Genomic DNA, 18338 nt, shown 5'->3' on the forward strand with positions numbered 1-18338 from the left:
AAAGCCACTTCTGCATGAGTTCGATTCCCGCCTGCCCCGGAGGTGACCACATGGCGTGGCAGACTTCTCCTGACCCGCCCGCTGCTCCCCTCAGCAGTGTACTTCGCCAATCTGCCTGTTCTGCTCCCCACTCTGTCTCTGGTGAATCCTATCACCCTCCACATCTCTGGCCTGTACCCCAATTCTGTATGAATAAAAAAATAAATCTTAAAAAAAAATATGCATGCCTCCTTTTTCTGTCTTGATGTATTTTACTTATATTGCCTTTCCTTCCCATTGTCCAAAATAAATAAAGAGAAACAAGTAACAAACATGAACATTCTTTCTCCTTTGATTCCTCTACTATCACCAAATTGATTAAAAAACTCTGTCCCCAAGGGCAGGCTTATCAGACTTTGAAACCTGTGGAGTTCCTGGTATAGTTCTTTAAAAAAAACAAACATGTATTAGATACTAGGGACTGAATTCATTTCCCCCCCTCCCATTTTTGGGGAAAAGATTTCTAGTATGTAGAAATCATTGGTTTGCATCTCATCTTTATTTTCTTTTCAGAGACAGATTAATTTTGTTGAAGGTGATTAATATTTTAGGGAAAAGACACTATTGCTATCATTTTATTTACATCTCAAGTGAAAGTTTAAACTACTTTATATTGTTTTCTTAATGTTAGATAACTAACACTAAGGACAGCATACTATAATTCTAAATAAAGATTGGCTGTTTTATTTTTTAAAGGGAAAGGATAAAATTTTAAAATAGGGTTCATGAAGCTAAGCATAGGTTTCAATGAGGAAGAAGGGAAAAGGGGCCACTTAAATGCAGTTTCCTTCTGCAGTGCTAAATATTAACAGGGTGGCCTATAACTTATATATTTTTTTATTCTGTCAGTGTACTGAATGAACTATACAGATTACAAAGTAATATCACACATAATCAAGCATAAGCCAAATGTTTCTAGCAAGGTGAATATATTAATTAAAGTGAATATATTAAACTGAGTATATTAAATTTAAAGAATTTATATATTTAAAGAATTTGTTTATTTAAAGAATTTTTACAACTCTTAGAAAAACAATGGGTTAAAAAGATGATTTATGGTTACAGTTACTGTTCCTTGGAGACTTCTAAATTGTGCCTACTTCTAACTGGGTGATACATATCACACACATACTCATTTAACAACTTAAAGTTTGTTCTTAAAATCACGATACAAAATCTTTCACAAGGTTCTGTTGGTAAAGATATCATTAAGAGGCCATTATATGGCAACAGACCATTATATGGTTAAGTCTCAGGGCTATCACCGCATAGCCTAAGATCCCCCCACCAGGGAACTGACCCACATACATGCAGCAGACCATTCCTGTGTGACCCACTGCTCCCCTTAGCAGTTTTTCAGTAAATTCGCCTGTTCTGCTCCCCACTCTCTCACCCCCTGCACCTTTGTTCTAGGTCTTTTACACACACACACACACACACACACACACACGATATAATTAACATAAGTTGATAATCATATAGAAGTGGAAAACTGGAGTTCTGTTTTTGTTACCTTAACTTAAAAGCAAGGTTAGGGAAACTCTAACCCATCTTTAACAATGGCACTTGAAGCAATTATTAGCAGCAACTGTACTTACACAGCATTCCTCAAGCACTCTGTATTTCCAGTCTCTACCTCTCCCCACAACTTCTCATTCTCTGTTGATTCTGATTCCGCAAATCTATATTGTGAGCACTTTTACAGATACTATTTAGCCTTTCCAAGACATTCCAGGATTAAAAATACTATCACCTGATATCTAGCAAAGTACAAACAAATTTACATTATCACCAGTTGCTTTTCCCTAAAAGATAAAATAGGAAATATTTTGACCCCACAATTGTATTTAATTAATAAAAAGTTAGTCTTCTATAGGTCTGCTTTTATCAATCGCCATCATAATTATCATCATCATTATTATCAGCACCTTCATAAAGTTTAACACAACAGGTAAGTGACCTACAATCCTAATTTCACTCACTCCTTATAATAAGTGGAGTCAGTTTTCCAATTCTGACAAATAAAAAAGCTGAAGTACAAAGAAGTTAAACAATTTGCTCAAAGATATTACAAATAAAAGGCAGAGCTGGGATTGAACTCAGAGCTCTTTGTCTCTCAGCTTCCTGGCTAAAGTGTGTTACTTTCCTATCGTTCTTGTGGCTTTATAACTTTGATGTAAGAGGTCTATTATTAATTAATTTAACAATATCTCAGTTTTACTGAACATCAGGTAAACAATAAAATTAAAATAAACATAAAACCTCTAGGCATAAACCACAAAGAATACTAATAACAGTTGAATATAAGTAACAGTCATAAATGCTACTTATAAATCAATCTGAATTTGGCTTCTGAGAAGATTTCTGGACATCACTAGAGTAAAAAAGGAAACAATCACAAGAAAAGCTACTTTTTGTATAAAGGGTATCCATTACTCATTCACCTCTCCTCTTATTTCTCTATATCCCAAAAAGGATTGGGGGTTCTGATATTTTCTAAGTAGAATTTAACAATATTTTATACTATAATAATATTGCACTTCTGAGAGGCTTAAGAAATGCTCCAAGATGATCTTTCTGGACTGTACAAACATTAACTTATATCTATTATAACAACACTAGGAAAAAAGCATGCCTCATCAATACCAAAGACTACTTGAGAACAATAAGGATCAGTAAGAGTGCTAGAAACTATGATCATATTCAAGGACAGGTTGACAATTTGTTTAATCTTCAAGGCCTCCCTGAGGTAGTGGAATTTAATCAAAGGTGGTCTGAAAGGCCATGTGAGCTTCAGAATTCATGGGTAAGGAAAGAAAAAGCCACAAGGTTCCCATTAAAGAACTCAGAGTATGAATAGATAATTTCAGTGTTAACTGTCCCTGAGCCCCATCACTGCACAAGTAGACCAGCAGCAGGGTCATGCAGGGTGAAACTAAGGCTTCCTTATATAATATCCAAACTCAGAGTCTGGACTGGGAGTATCCCAGCCAGAAGTATTAGCATTTCTGCACACACAAATTTCCACTGGGTGTTTCTGCTGCTCTAATTCCAGAGAGCTGCCCAGTGTTAATCTACCACTATTAACATGTTTAACCCATGGGTAGAACTTAAATGTCAGTTTTTTTTTGTGTACAATAAGGCAATATAAAAAGAGACTAAATGCTGATCATCACAGATTCATCGATAAGTCATCCAAGGCACCTTATTTAGAAAACAATTTTATAAACTTTGATTTAATCTCCTGTCCACTTCATTCTAAACAATAAAAAACTAAAAAAAAAAATGTAATACTTATTTAAAAGTGAGACAAGGGTCAGGGAAAAAGGAGAAAAAAAAACAAACAAGCGAAAGTGAGACAAATGAGAGAGTTCATTTACTTGCACACTTATCTCAGGCCTATCTAAAATTCCCTAGCCCAAAATTTCTAGAAGAGTATCCTAAGAACCTGGGGGTATTTATTGGAGGAAGAGAACAAAAAACTGAGGAGATTGTAACTCTCACCATATGATAACCAACAGGAGGTTCCTTCAATTTGTGCTATCAGGATATAGAAACAAACAAACAAACAAAAAAACTATAGCAATGTTTCATCTTCTACCACTTAACTGCTTTGCCATTCCTGACCTTTATTAATTCAAATTATTTTACCTTTTAAACATTTTGATTGAAGCATTGGTACTAGCACCAACATTTTACATTTTAGTTTATGCTACTTCATTGAATCTATCGATCTTTTACCTAACTTAAGTCTTCCCATAACACATGGAACTGATTTTTTTTTGCTAAGGGTGAATCTAACACCTGGCTTTAAAATATTTCATAAAACATATTAAAGTACCTTTTAATAGGGACACTTTAGCAAGGGGTTCGTTTAGGTCTTGCTCATCCATTTGGGCGTCTACGGGGGAAAGAAGATGATTACAGACAATACTCAAACCTAGCAACAAGATATCATTATCAAAATAAATAATTAAAAGTTTACAGATACTATATTTCAGCAGTTGAAAACAGTTTTAACAACATAGTCAAAATTGAAGGCAGTGAGTTGGCAAACAAACATTTCTTTTGTCCCAAGCACAAACCGAATCTCCACCCACTTTAACCTATAACCAAATTGTTCAATCGGTAACATTAACATCTGCAGATTTATAAGCATAAGGTTAAAAATTACCTGTAGTGTCGTCACTACTTTTTTCTTTGCTTGGACTCAGAGTATCTGATAAATCAGACTCCTTTGCTCTTGCCTGATTTTCTACCAAGAAAAAGAAATAGAATCTCATTACAATTAAATAGCTTATATTTTCTAAAAAACTGCTTCAGGCTATGAGTGTTCTAAATCTACTGGTATGCAAAATACTCAGTTACAATTAACTGAGGTCACTGAATCTCTTACTTCTTCACCACTCTAGTCCAAAATGGAATGCTGGTTATAACACGTAGCTCATATTAAATTATAATGTGGATCATGTCTGCTGTGCAGAGAGCTGGGGTTTTTCAAGGCTGTCCACTTGCCAACTAGAAACAAAAATGAAGCAAGCTTTGCTAAAATATTCAGAGAACTGCAACAAATATAGCAAAATTCCCAGGACAATGTGGACATTGTATGAAGATGATGAAGGAAATGGTCTTATTGTATAAAAACACTAGTTAGGTTGCTTTAGTAATATTTACAGCCAAAACTAAAAAAAAAAATCACACTTGTTATAAAATATTTAAAACAAAGAAGTACAATGGTACCTGAACTACACTAAGAAAAGACTTAAAATAAAAACATTTTTAAATTATTTGCAAGTGATATGCTACCCAATCCAATGAAGGCACTAGACCTAGTTTTCAATGAATTGTTTTCAAAAACCCTAACTCTGGGCTCAATCATTTATTAAAGATGATTAGCAATTAATTAGGACCCAGAGACTCACATGTAATGGTAGATGTGTGTATGCTAACATATACTAAAATAACATTTATAGAAACTCACTTCATTGACCAAAGTCCTATAGCATCTCCCCACCTGCCAAGCTTTATATCCCAGCAGTTAGCCATAATCTGATCCCTCCATTAGTTCTCTAATGAATTATTTTCAGTCAGGCTAGTCTCATTATAGGGTTGAGGTGTTCAAGCTCAAATTAATATTTCCCTATCCTTAATGATCACTCTCTCCACCTTGTTTATTCATCATGTAAGATACAACTTCCCATCCCCTACCACTTCTAAGGAAGTTTTGGTCTCTTTAGCATGTTCTCCCTTTTTATTGCATCTTCTCTATGCCATGTTTTTGTAATTAATCATGTTTTATTTTGTATATCCTCTCTGTATATATCTTATTCCTTTAATGAGAGTATACAATATTAAGCATGTTTATTTTTGTAAAGTTATACACTTAATTGTACTGTCTGTAGTGATATCAAAATTTTAAATGTACTTATTTATTTCATATGGCATATAAGTATGTTCACCACCGTATTTTTCAAATGAAGTGGAAAAATATTCAAGATACATATATTACCATTAAGTACAAATAACATCTGCTAAGGGAATATTATGTATAATACAATCTACTTAGACTGAAAATAGCTATATATTGAACTATTAATTCATTGCTATACACATTACTCAAATCCAGGATACTAGCAGCTATTCCGGGAGGTAGGGACATGGCAGATATTTACTCTCTAATGCACAAAGTCATATACTGTTTAAAAAAGTATAGTGAATATACAGTTTAAGTCAGTATCATTAAAAAATATTTTCAATTCTAAAAGTAATGAAAAACATATCTAAAGCCATTGTTGTCAAAATACATAGTAAAAATATAAGTTGTTATGGCTATTCCATATAAGAAAATTCTTAGAATTTGCAGGTTGAGTTGTGAAATGGATGATGAATTAAAAGAGTGTTTTGCTTTTTTTTCCTCACTGCCATTTCTAGTCAAGGGTCAGCTGCTGAGAAACAGGGAACTTAGATTAGAAGTGAAGTCACTGACCACGAAGACCCTTGGGAACCCATTCTGTGACTTCTGGTACATTCATTTCTGAATGTTCTAGTTTTGATCACAAAGTTATAGTCTCAAGGGAAGTTAATACATTTGGCCTATCTATAGAGAGAAAAAAAAACACTCTAAAGAAACAAAAAGGAAAACAGATGATTCTTCTTTGATTTTAACATTCCTAACAATTTTATGATGAAGATATTGAAGTAAAATGAGAGGAATATATTTTTCAAAACTATTCTCCTGGCTTAGAAGGAACTTTTACTTTATATTTAAAGTATAAAGCAGAGAAGTAAAATAGTTTAAAAGTGAGACCAAACCTTCCATTAATATCTTACTAGAATGCAAGCTCCATGGGGTATGGATTTTTGTCTGTTTTGTAAACTGCCATTCCCAATTGCATAGAACAGTGCACAGGACACATAACAGGTTCTCCAAAAATGGGGTGGTTTAAGGTACAAATCTATTTTGAATAAGAAGGCAATTTTTTAGCAAGTCATGTTCTATCACTGTAGTGTCCTGACCCCATAATTATTAAAGGAAAGCAAACTAAATCTATTTAAAAAATGAAACACAGTACATGACAAAGGGTAGTAGAGTATTTCCTATCCCCCCAAACATCTATTTTTCAGCTATAAAGCAGCACTCTACACTTTCTAGTGTTGTCATTACTGCTTGATCTTCTCTGTAACATTTAATCATTAAGATATACATCAATAGTTAAAAAAAAAATAGACATACATCAATAGTATAGCAAGGAAATGGAAGAACAGCTATCAGTGTCAAATCTGTTTCCATGTTGGAAATATAGTCATCTACAATAAGATGACTACTTTTACTATGCCTTTGAGTATGCCTAACAATGGATGGGTAAAACAAACACGCTAGCTATAGACCACACCCTATCCCACTGGAACCATTATTTGAAAAGAAAGCAAGGATCAAGAAGGGGAAGAGAAGGTGTATTTATCAGACACAAGAACAGTACTTCCTGCTGTATAAGCAATGTTCCATTAAATTCCCACAAAACTCTACACATTAAATATTGTCAATTCCACTTTACAAATAAGGAAACTGAAGTTTAAAGAGCTAAAGTAAATTGCCTGGCAGCATACAGCTACTTAATGGATTCAACAGGGAGCTGAATTCAGTGGTCTTACCTACTCAAATTCCTTCTGCCTTCACCCCTACAGCTACTGTAAGATAAGAGCCAATGCTTAAACAATTAGCATATGCAAACATGATTACACTGTGCATTAGGTGAAATATCTGGAGGAAATCTAACACTTGTAGCTGGTAACTGACCATTTCTAGCAATTAATATTTTTTAATGGAGAAAGTAAGATTTCTCCAAAACCACTACCAATGAAAGGATTTTAAAAACAAGACAATATAGCCAATCCAAAAGAAAATACTTAGTAGCTAATTTTAAAGCATTTAGAAATGTAACTTAATTTCAGCAATCCAGTTTTGTTACAAGGATTAGTGTACCCCTGCTTGTTAATTTTAAGAAGTGCTAACAAAATACTGACCGCTGATAGAAAAATCTCTGGGAATATAAGACTTGTACATATATTGAAGGATGTATTCTACCAACTTGCATGGGCTTACTGGCTATAATTTATTTAATAATGCCCTTATTGCCGGACACTTAGGTTGTCTTCTTTTTGCTTTAAAAAAAAAAAAAAAAAAAAAAAACTAAAACAAACACCCTTGCAGATTTGTTCAATTTGTTTCTTAAGATAAAAACCCAGAAGTGGGCCCTCCCTGGTGGCGCAGCGGGTTAAAGCACAGCACTGAGAATCTGAAGCCACTTCCGTATGAGTTCGATTCCCGCCTGCCGCCTGCCCCGGAGGAGACCACATGGCGAGCCAGACCTCTCCTGACCCGCCCGCTGCTCCCCTCAGCAGTGTGCTTCGTCGATCTGCCTGTTCTGCTCCCCACTCTGTCTCTGGTGAAGCCTCTCACCGCCCCTGAGCCTCTGGCCTGTACCCCAGTTCTGTATGAATAAATAAATCTTAAAAAAAAAAAAAAAAACCCAGAAGTGACATTGCTGGATTAAAAAGCATGCTTTTAAAAGTTTTCTATATATAGATTATACTAGGTTTGGAAAGGAAATCAGTAAAGTTGCATAAATCTGTTTCAGTAATGACATCACATAATTTCAAGCAGATATATTCTAATACAGAATGCATTAAATAGAAACACTAAGATAGCATGATACTTTAAATAAGGAAGCACTAATTTTTTCCCTAAAGTTTAAATTCTACTTCAAAGTGTCTATTAAACCAACTAATGTGAATAGGTAGTTAGGTGGTGAAGTAAATGCTATTTTAAAACCTGTTCTCGTCTCACTTTAAGAAGAAATAAATTGCCATACGTACTAAAAATAGTTCACCATTCTGAAACTCAATGCCTGTTTGCCAGAACAATATTCAGTGATTCATATTCTATGCATTCTTTCTCCAAATATGGCATCTGCCATGTACAAAATTGAGAAAGAGGATCACCAGGTAGTTGAAGTAACACACTATCCTTTTAAACATTCTTACAAGTTCAATGCTCAATTGCTTTCATTTCATTTCAGGTTCATTTTATGAAAAGTAAAATAGAATTTACTTAAATTGAGTATTCCAAACTTTTACCATTCATTGTTTAATTGACCAAAATGATATATTTTTAAAGTTTATATTGGTATGTTCTGAGAATGATTATGAGTATATTCCACTAAATGTATTTGCCTAGTTTCCCAATATATAAAGTAACTTGAGAATATCCTTAAAGTCACTTTTCTAACCAAAAAACTAACAGAATAAACTAATACAGCCAACTACAGCACTATTCATATAAAACCCAAGAAGTTTCTACATACTGTTATTTAAATTAAACGAGATGCCAAAAACTAAGAAAACATTAAATATTGGAAATGGTAAAGGTACAACAACCCCCAAATTGAAATTGAAACATTATTTTTTTTAACCTGTTGTTTCATAAAAGATTTACATTTTGTTTGGTTAAAGTTTTGAGGTCTAAGTCAAAAATAATGCTGGAACTGAGACAGAGGGATCCTAGCAAATCTTTAATACCTAAAGAAAACTACTGTAAGCATTAGCTTAAAAAAAATTCACTTATGGCTATTTAAAAAAATTCTTTCCAATTAAGATACCCTCTTAGAACTCCCAACTGTTTTATATTATCTGATAAGTTATTAAATGCCATTTTGTGGGCTACAAAAACTATAAAGTAATGGCTAAAATATTATAACCTTGAAAAGGTACACTAACCTTCATTATTCAAAAGAGTTGTCAAAACCCACAGAAATATCCCACAGAAACCCCAGAGAAAACGAACCTTTTGAAAGCTTTGTTTCTTCTACCACTTTGGTAAGATGCCCCTCGACAATCAGCTTCTCTGTCAAAGAAAATAAACGTTACTATCCAAGTCCAAACCGAGTAGCATTTCCCTGAGCCAGGCAGTGTAACGCATTCCATGACCAAATTTAAAGATGATAACATTACTCCCATGACTAGGCTTGAAAAAAAAAAAAAAAACTTGAATCTGGAGGGAGAACTAAGAGAACTTAAACAATAATAGAGCATTCAGATTAATAAAAATAATCTGGGATTAGGGCTCCCTTTGCTTTTATTTTCATTAGTTCTTACCCTATTTTAAAAGCCTAGGTGGTTTTAAAGGGACTTGGAACAAAACACCCCTCTTTAAATTAAGGATACTAAGTTGAAATAAAAGAACTCTAAGAAGGTATTTTATTTAAATATAGAAACTATGTTATATCAATAGTTTACTTTTCTCTTCATATAATTCAGTAGAGATGTCTATATGTTTCAGTAAAATTAATCATCTTAGAAGAGCTAATTATTTAAAGAAGTGAAATTTTGTTTCACTTTGTTTTATGTGGGGGAATTCTCTGTAAACGTATAATGTAGTGTCCTTATTATTTATTTAAAATCATATTTTCATATACTATAGTTCACTAAAAATATACCCATTTTATATGCCTTATTTAATCCTGTATGCCAGTTAATCTCTTTCAATTTATACTTCTGCAGCATATAAAATAATTTTTCTATTCTTTCACTCTTCAACCCTCTGAACTTGGTTTACATTCATCACTTAACCACTAAAAATGCTGAGATAACTATAACCTCCTATCTGCCAAAGTCCATGGCTCCTTTACATAATTTTTATTTCACAAAGGTTCTTTGCAGTATGTGGCATTGATTCTACTTTGGACGTTATTTATTGATAATTTCTTTTTTCCCTTTTTAAAAAAAGATTTATTTTTATTTATTTATACATACAAGAACTGGGGTGTAGGCCAGAGGTGGGGGTGAGAGGATTCACCAGAGACAGAGTGGGAGCAGGACATGGGGATCTACTGAAATACACTGCTGAGGGGGACAGGAAGAGACAAGAGAGGTCTGCGCTATGTAGGTCAGTTCCATGGCTGGGGATAAAACTTGTGCTGCAGTGACTGGCGACAACTTGGTAGTGATGAGACCTTAGGCCCTGTGCTACCAGGGAGTCCCTATTGATACTTTCTAATAGATGATTAAGCCCGCATATCCTATTCTCATTTTTATAAGAGTTGCATTTTATCCATCTATAATAAGTATTTATATTATGACCACCGACCTGAGTCATAAAAGATGCTATGAAAAAATAAAATAAAATATGCTATGATGTTATTTTCCTTCTTGTACTATCTTTAGCTTTTTTTGAAGCTTATAATGCCTTGTTTTGTTTTGTTAGTCTTTAATACATCTACCTCAAATAGGTCAACTTTTTACAAAATCTAAAATTCTTAGTATTGTCAAACTGGTTGGCTATCACATTATATATTCCTATCTCTTCCACATCCCGTGAATCATCCTGTTATACTCTGGGCTTTAGCTTATACAAAATCATCCCCCATTTTTAGATCTTCCTCTTCATGCTTTATTCTCCTTGTGTTAGTGTACCATGCCTTCTGATAATTTCCCTGAAAGGGTTAAAGAAAAGGTAAACAAATGACTTATAATTTTTTTTACTCTGGAAAGTAGTATAGTACCCACACATTTCCCAAAAAGCCTGGTGATCTTGACTGTCTTCATATTTAAGGTGAGGCAATAAAAAAACTGGCAGAGTTCTGTGCATTAATGGGGCTTGCCACCTACTTGCCATCATGGTGGAGGTTTGTTGGGAGACATTCAAATGTCAGTATCAATAGGAGTTTTTTTCTTCTGGTCCAACCAGCTTCTTGAAGTAAAATCTTTTAACCCCTCTGAGGGATGTAAACAACACTCTAAATCAAATGCAGACTTCTACTGAATCCTCCCTCCTTTTTTTTTTTTTTTTAGCCCCAAAAGATGTTCATAGTCTAATCTCAAGACATGTCTAAAGGACCCCTTCTCCGTGTCAACCTCCAGAGAGCAAATCTCTAATCTCTGCATGTGTGTGTATGTGTGTATAGAAAAAGACATTTATCTGTCTGTAAGGCTGGGGGGAGAAAAAAGAGGATTGGATTATATATAAACTTTTAATCCTGCTTTCAGCACCACCTTGCAGCGGTGCCCTGACTGAGAGGTACTAAGTGCCTCTGATACCTGAGCCAGTTTTAAGGTTCTTTTTTTTTTTTTCTTGAGGTTTCACTCACACTCACACACACACACACACACACAAAGATCCTTACATAAGAAAGAATGGAAACTCAAATATTTTACCACTCAATTATCTATTTACATTTTCCGACATTTGTAACATTTGTACTATCTGCTGTTTTCACTCCTGGAACAGCAAAATAGGTGCTTCTACAAAGACATACAGATAGCCAAAAGGTGTATGAAAAAATGCTCATCATCAAGAAACACAAATTCAAACCACAATGAAATACTACCGTACACCTGTGAGAATGGCCCAATTGAAACGATTAGAAAGAACAAGTGTTGGTAAGAATGTGGAGAAAAAGGAAGCCTTGTATACTGCTTGTGAGAATGTAAGCTGGTTTAGCACCTATGAAAAAATGGCCAACTGTTTCTCAAAATATTAAAAATGGATCTGCCACATGATCTAGCAATTCCATTCCTAGGTATCTACCCAAAGAATGCAAAAACAGTAATTTGGAGGGATATATGTTCTACTATGTTCACTGCAGCACTATTTCCAATAGCCAAGCTATGGAAACAACATAAGTGCATACAAACAGATGAGGAGACTAAGAAGACATGGCATATATACTAAATGGAAACACTCCTCAGCTATTAATTAAAAAAAAATGAACTCTGCTACAACATGAACAGGAGGAGCTAATGATAGTAAATGAAATGTCAGGAGAAAGACAAATAGCAGATGGTGTAACTCCTGTGAAATATAGAAACACAAAAAGAGTCAGGTAAAGCCAAACCAATTACAAACCCTAGAAATCTGACTGTAGAACTGAGGTCATCACTAGGGAGGAGGAGGGAAGCCAAGTGGAGCGAGAACACAATGGACTGTGCTGGAGAACTGTAGATGTTTTGGTGGTCTGGTGCTGAAGGGGGTGATGTTATACCTCTAAATTATATAGAGTATGGTACACCAATGTTACATCAATATAAAACAATAAAAATTTGAAATTATAATAACCACTGCTTCTCACATTTGAGGTAAACACCTCAATATTTAGAGCTCTAGAAGTTAGATACCCCTCCAAGACTTGAAACAGAACTTCCATGCAATGATAATTGTAGCTCTTTAAAAAGTTACTTAACTTGGCACAAATGCAAGATAAAGTACAGGGTTTTCTTTTTTAAAACCCTCTTTTTGAAAAATATTTTAGAGAAAATAACTGCTCATTTCCCCCTATTTTTAGAAACAGACGTATTTGCTGTGAAAAATAACACTATAAAGGGGGCATAAAACACAAAAGTACAGGTCAATAAAAAAATTTTAAGGCAAAAGTCTGTATGATTACAGCCCAAATAAAGACTGAGAACCTAACCACCAACACCTGAAGCCTTTTACCCTTTGCCAATCAAAACCCATTCCTCTACAAATACCATGGCTTTCATGGTATGTATTTGGCTTCTTGCATTTTTTTATGTCATTCTATCCAATATACAGGACTAAATAAGTTTAGTGGCTTTGGGATACTACAGTATATATTCTTTTGTGTCAGACTTCTTTCATCCAAATAATCTCTGGTGTATTAATCCATTTGATTACTAAGGGCTTTTGGGTTGTTACTAGTTTTGGACTATGGTGAATAAGGCAGTTGCAAACATTTTTGACACTGTACCTGATGTATACGCCTAGACATTCGTAGAGAGAACTTACCAGGAAGAGAACTGATGGGTATAATAAATTTGAGAACCATCACCTAAGTATTTAGTTTGGTCAGAAAACATGAGGGAACTGTAAAGCTGTAAAATTTTGTCAAACACTTAACAGAACAGAACCAAACTTGTTTCTTGGTTGATAAAACAAAAAATACAGGCACAAAACAAAAAATGAGAAACAATGCACTCATGAGAAGCTCAAAGAGAACACAGGTGTGCCTACACTAGAACAATTTTTTTTTCCTCACATGACAGCTACAACTAATTGAAAGCAATAATAAATAAGCCTCAATGACTATCAGATACAGATGTCAACTGCTGCCTAGGAGTCTTAAACTGACAGAAGAGTGGATGAATGTAAAAGAACAACACCTGGACATTATTTCTAAGTCTCCAAGTTAGGTATCACTCAAAAACAACAACAACAACAAAAAATCAAGAGTAGAGCATTAAAATATCATTTTTTAAAATAACATGCCTTCTGATAATTAAAAATTTAAACAATCTCTAGACTTGCCAAAAATATTACTTTTAAAGAAGTAATAAAGCTGAAAGAAACAGCTTTCACTGTCTTGTGACTGAATAAAAAGGGAAAAAAGTTATTTCAGTAAGAAAGGTCCCACAAACATTTTCTCCAGCTACTCCTCTCTACTGCCCCCGGTAATTTTCTATCTACTAGTTAGCATGTATTCTTTGTGTACAGCAAAGCTTAGTAAATATAACTTTTCATAACAATCTTCTGAAGTAGATACTATCATTCCATTTTACAAGTTGAGAAAACTGAGGTTTAGCAAGGTTATATTGCCCAGACTCAAACTCTCAGTGAGGGACTGAGTTAGAATTTATCAAGTTTCTTCCAATTCAATTCTAACCATCATAAATGAAAATGAGCTTAAAGTTACCCAGAAGGTCAAAGAAACCAAGACTAGAATCAATGTCAAGATACAAAGTAAAAATGAACAAGCAGCATACAATTTATTTCCCTTTAGAAAGTAAGCATTCAAGAAGTAAAAACAGAGCGTTAGAAATTCACAAGGGAGATGTGAGGTTGCTTATTTTAATAAAAACTTTCACAAGATTATTCCTTTCTGAAGGGAAAAAAATTTAAAGCAATTCTTGCTATGAAATTAGCTTTTCTCTTCATAAAAATGTTCCAGAAGCTATTTGTCTTAAAACTGCAAAATAAAGAATAAAATTGAAAAAAGTTGTTCAAGAATAGATTGCAAACTAAGTCTACATACCAAATACTATTTGTATGAATTTAAAACTAACTCCTTTACAGAAAGCTGACTGGGGACATGGGTTGTACAAGAGAATAAAAACATGCCAATATATCCTACTCTGGAGAGCTATTTTAGGAATAAAAAAATGAGACACTGGCAACATGTAGTTTAAACTCAAGAGTTGTCCTATAATGAGGATATAAACTATTAGGATTTCTTTGTCAATGAAAAATGACTTTGGCTTAGAGAAACTAGTTTTAAAAAATGAAATTAAAAAAATCTGTTCCAAGCAGAAATGTAATGAAAGTAATCTGGAGATTGTTCAGAGGGGCGGATCTCATAGAATGAGGAAAAATAGTTACAGGATCAACAATCTGATTCAAAGCATTACTCCAAATAAGGCAATTTCTATGTGAGAGCAAAGCCCTAAGAGAAAGGAGGAGGGCATGAGAAGCACACACAGACAGTGACTGTGATTTCAAAATGGGGGTGAGGGGCAGGGAGGGATTTTCTTTTAAGGCAGTAAAAAATCAGTATGAAATATTAAGATAATTCAATGCCTAAAGATAATAAAAACTATTTAGTTTCACATGGATAAAGAATACAAAGACTTCAGGTTTAACTCAGAGCACTAATTATCATCAAAAGGAAATGTCCTTGAGGAACAGAGACATTTTGTCTGAACAACGCAGACTTTATAGGAAAGTTATCTGGCACCAAGCAGTGATGCTTCTATTCTCAGCTGGACAACAGAATGATATCAAAGTAGGCAGACAGCAGTCCATAGAAGGCTGTTTCACTCTATGCCCCCAATATGATGGCAGGCCTCTAGTTCTTGTATTCTCTATCTTTTACCCTTTATCTTTTCACATGATGGCAGGGCTCTAGTCCTTGTATTCTCTATCTTTTACCCTTTATCTTTTTACTCAGCTAGTGAAGAATTAAAAAAGTGTTAACAAATTAAAAGTGTTTACAAAATTGCTATGAAACAAATTTAAAAATTCATGATTTGTTAACCCAGAAACCATCTGTAGCACAAAACAAAAGTCTCAATGCATTCATTAAGTTGTATGGTAAACCTCGGGTAACTAAAGGTTACTCAACTACTCAATGTTACTCAATTAACCTTGAGTAACATTTAGGGCAAAGAATTTGTCTTAAACCAAACTTCATGCTCAAATTCTGAAAAGGAAAATACTGCTAGAGATTTCAGCAAGTATCGTTAATTCTAGATTTTACATGGCATATTTTTATACAGGAATTTGATTTCACATTTCTGGAGGTATATAAAAGGTTAAATTGAAATCTGTTCAAAATCCAATCTCTTTGCTTGCTATTAAATACTTTCTCCTAAAAGAGAATTAAAAGTAACACCACTGGCTTTACCATAAAAGGAAAACAAATTGAAAAGTGTTCCAACTAATTTAACTTCCTCACAGTTACCTTATAAGTGTAGAGAACCAAAAATCAAATTGCTCTTATAATTTATAAATATAAACTGAAAAGAATCTGTCAATATATTAAAGATCGACATGAAGAATCCTATGGATATGAGTTATCCACTTTATAATTTTTAAAATACAAGTTGAATTTATATTATGTAAATAAAAAATAATGAAAGCTTGGTATTTTACATTTGCTTTTTAAAAGACCACCTTGAAACAAGATTTTGAAGTATCACTGCTCATAGAATAGATATTCCACATTCAAGATTACAAATCAGTTCAAGATGTCTACCAGTGGAAATGAGTACAAAAAAAGTCTTTGTGTTCTCATAAAAAAATAACCAAAAGGTATTTCAAAAGTTCACCTGAATAAGATTTTTGCTCTATTTGCCTTGCTTGCCACAATATTTATCAAACACAACAACTTCTATATTGCCGCATGTCATAAAATAATGAAATATCATTTCTGACAACAAATAAAACTAGAAAAATCCTTATTATGCCAACTCTGGCTATCCAAATTTAAGGAATCAAACAGCTTGGGAAATTTTTGGGGTACCTTTGGTGTCCTCATTAACCAAACTTGCTAATTACTGCCAAAACTCAGGAACCAAACAGGTTCAGAAAATAGTTTATATCCTTAGCTACCTGATTGACAATGTAAATTCTAACTATTTGCACTTAGAGATTCAATGGATACAGATATCTAGGAACACTTGTAATTTTACTGTTTCTTTTCCTTGGTTTACCACTTGCCCACAGAACAGAATTTTATATTCTTTTTATCCTTCTATGTGGCACAATAGCATTTTCCCCATGCATTGCATAGTCTTTGTAAACACCATTTTATTGACTAATAACCCTTTGAGAAGTCTTACTGTAATTAACATAATTTCTCTTCTATTTCTGAACATTCATCTGGTCCATCCCTCCTCCAAAATCTGACACAATATATGTCTACAACCCATCCTTTTCTATATTTAAAACAAACATTGTGTTAGGTAAAGACTACAGCTAATATTTTATACATTTTATAATAATATTTTAAATGACTTTTTGCAAATTGTTAAGTAATTTGGTGAAACATTCTAATAGTTTTGTACTTATTTCTCTGTCTCAATATGTAAATGTCAAAACTCAAAATAAAGGTAACATTAAAAATATGATCATTTTAATAAAACGATAAACTCTGTCTAGAGATTTGTATTTAGATTACACATTCTGCTTTTAGTTGGTTTCAGTTAGTATCAACCATTTTGCCCTAAGTCTCTGTGCCAATTTCCTGTGAAGGTAAGATTTAGAATACAAGACAATGAAAAGATGAATGATCTTTGCTTTTTGAAAACTTTTTTAAGCTTTGTTTTTATTTATTTTTATATATTTATTCATATAAGAGTTGAGGTATAAGCCAGAGGTGCGGGGGATGAAAGTATTCACCAGAGACAGAGTGGGGAGCAGAACAGGCAGACTGTCTGAAATACACTGCTGAGAGGAGCACCAGGCAAGACAGGAAAGATCTTCAGGGCCATGTGGGCAGGGATCAAACTCATGCTGCAGTGGCTGGTGATAGCTTGAGAGCTGAGACTTTAACTCCTGTGCCACCAGGGGGTCTACTTTTTGGAAACTTTTTAAAGTACAAAGAAATAAGTCATGTTTTTAAAATAATTTGCCTCAAAATAACATTCAGTTTATATTGAACATAATAGTCTCTAAAATAGAAACAGAAGTTCTTAAAGCAATTCTAAGGAGTACATTTGATCTGTTGAGTTTGTCTTTGCTCTAACTACCAAGTGTAACCCTTATAGCCCCCAAGTGCTCCTGAGGCTGTGGAGGGATTGGGGAGGAGGAGCCACATATGTGTGCACATCCACAAAATAAATTCATGAACATGAAAACTTGGAAATCACCCATTCAAAATGAGAGTGAAAAGGCAGGAAAAAATGCTAGACAAAGTAGTTGTCCGCTATGAAAAAGTACACATTATCACAAATAAACTTTTAACACAATGACCATTTATTGTCACTAACAAGACTAAGAGAATGTCACAAACTTGATTGCTAAGGGTCAAGTAAGAATTTATGCTGGTTTTTTTTTTGTTTTTTTGTTTGTTTTATTTTTAAAGATTTATTTATTTATTCATACAGAACTGGGGTACAGGCCAGAGATGCGGAGGGTGAGAGGATTCACCAGAGACAGAGTGGGGTGCAGAACAGGCAGATTGATGAAGTACACTGCTGAGGGGAGCAGCGGGCGGGTCAGGAGAGGTCTGCCATGCCATGTGGTCACCTCCAGGGCAGGCAGGGATCGAACTCATGCGGAAGTGGTT

The 18338-nt window shown here is 34.1% G+C and overlaps 1 protein-coding gene across 15 annotated transcripts in view; it reads right to left on the reverse strand.

Annotated features, from left to right (window-relative positions):
- The window catches only part of SLMAP (sarcolemma associated protein), a 127985-nt gene that overhangs the window by 23311 nt on the left and 86336 nt on the right, over positions 1-18338 (reverse strand). For 13 of the 15 annotated variants that reach the window (XM_012720323.1, XM_012720314.1, XM_012720316.1 and 10 more), the window contains 3 exons: positions 9383-9442; positions 4214-4294; positions 3881-3940 (listed from right to left, as the gene is read on the reverse strand). In XM_012720323.1, the coding sequence (XP_012575777.1) occupies positions 3881-3940; positions 4214-4294; positions 9383-9442 (201 nt within the window). The remainder of the gene's footprint in view (positions 1-3880; positions 3941-4213; positions 4295-9382; positions 9443-18338) is intronic. The other 2 variants (XM_012720324.1, XM_012720321.1) reach the window with 1 other exon arrangement.

This window comes from Condylura cristata, unplaced genomic scaffold, assembly GCF_000260355.1.
Source record: "Condylura cristata isolate star-nosed mole 26May11 unplaced genomic scaffold, ConCri1.0 scaffold00004, whole genome shotgun sequence".
Taxonomy (NCBI): Eukaryota; Metazoa; Chordata; class Mammalia; order Eulipotyphla; family Talpidae; genus Condylura; species Condylura cristata.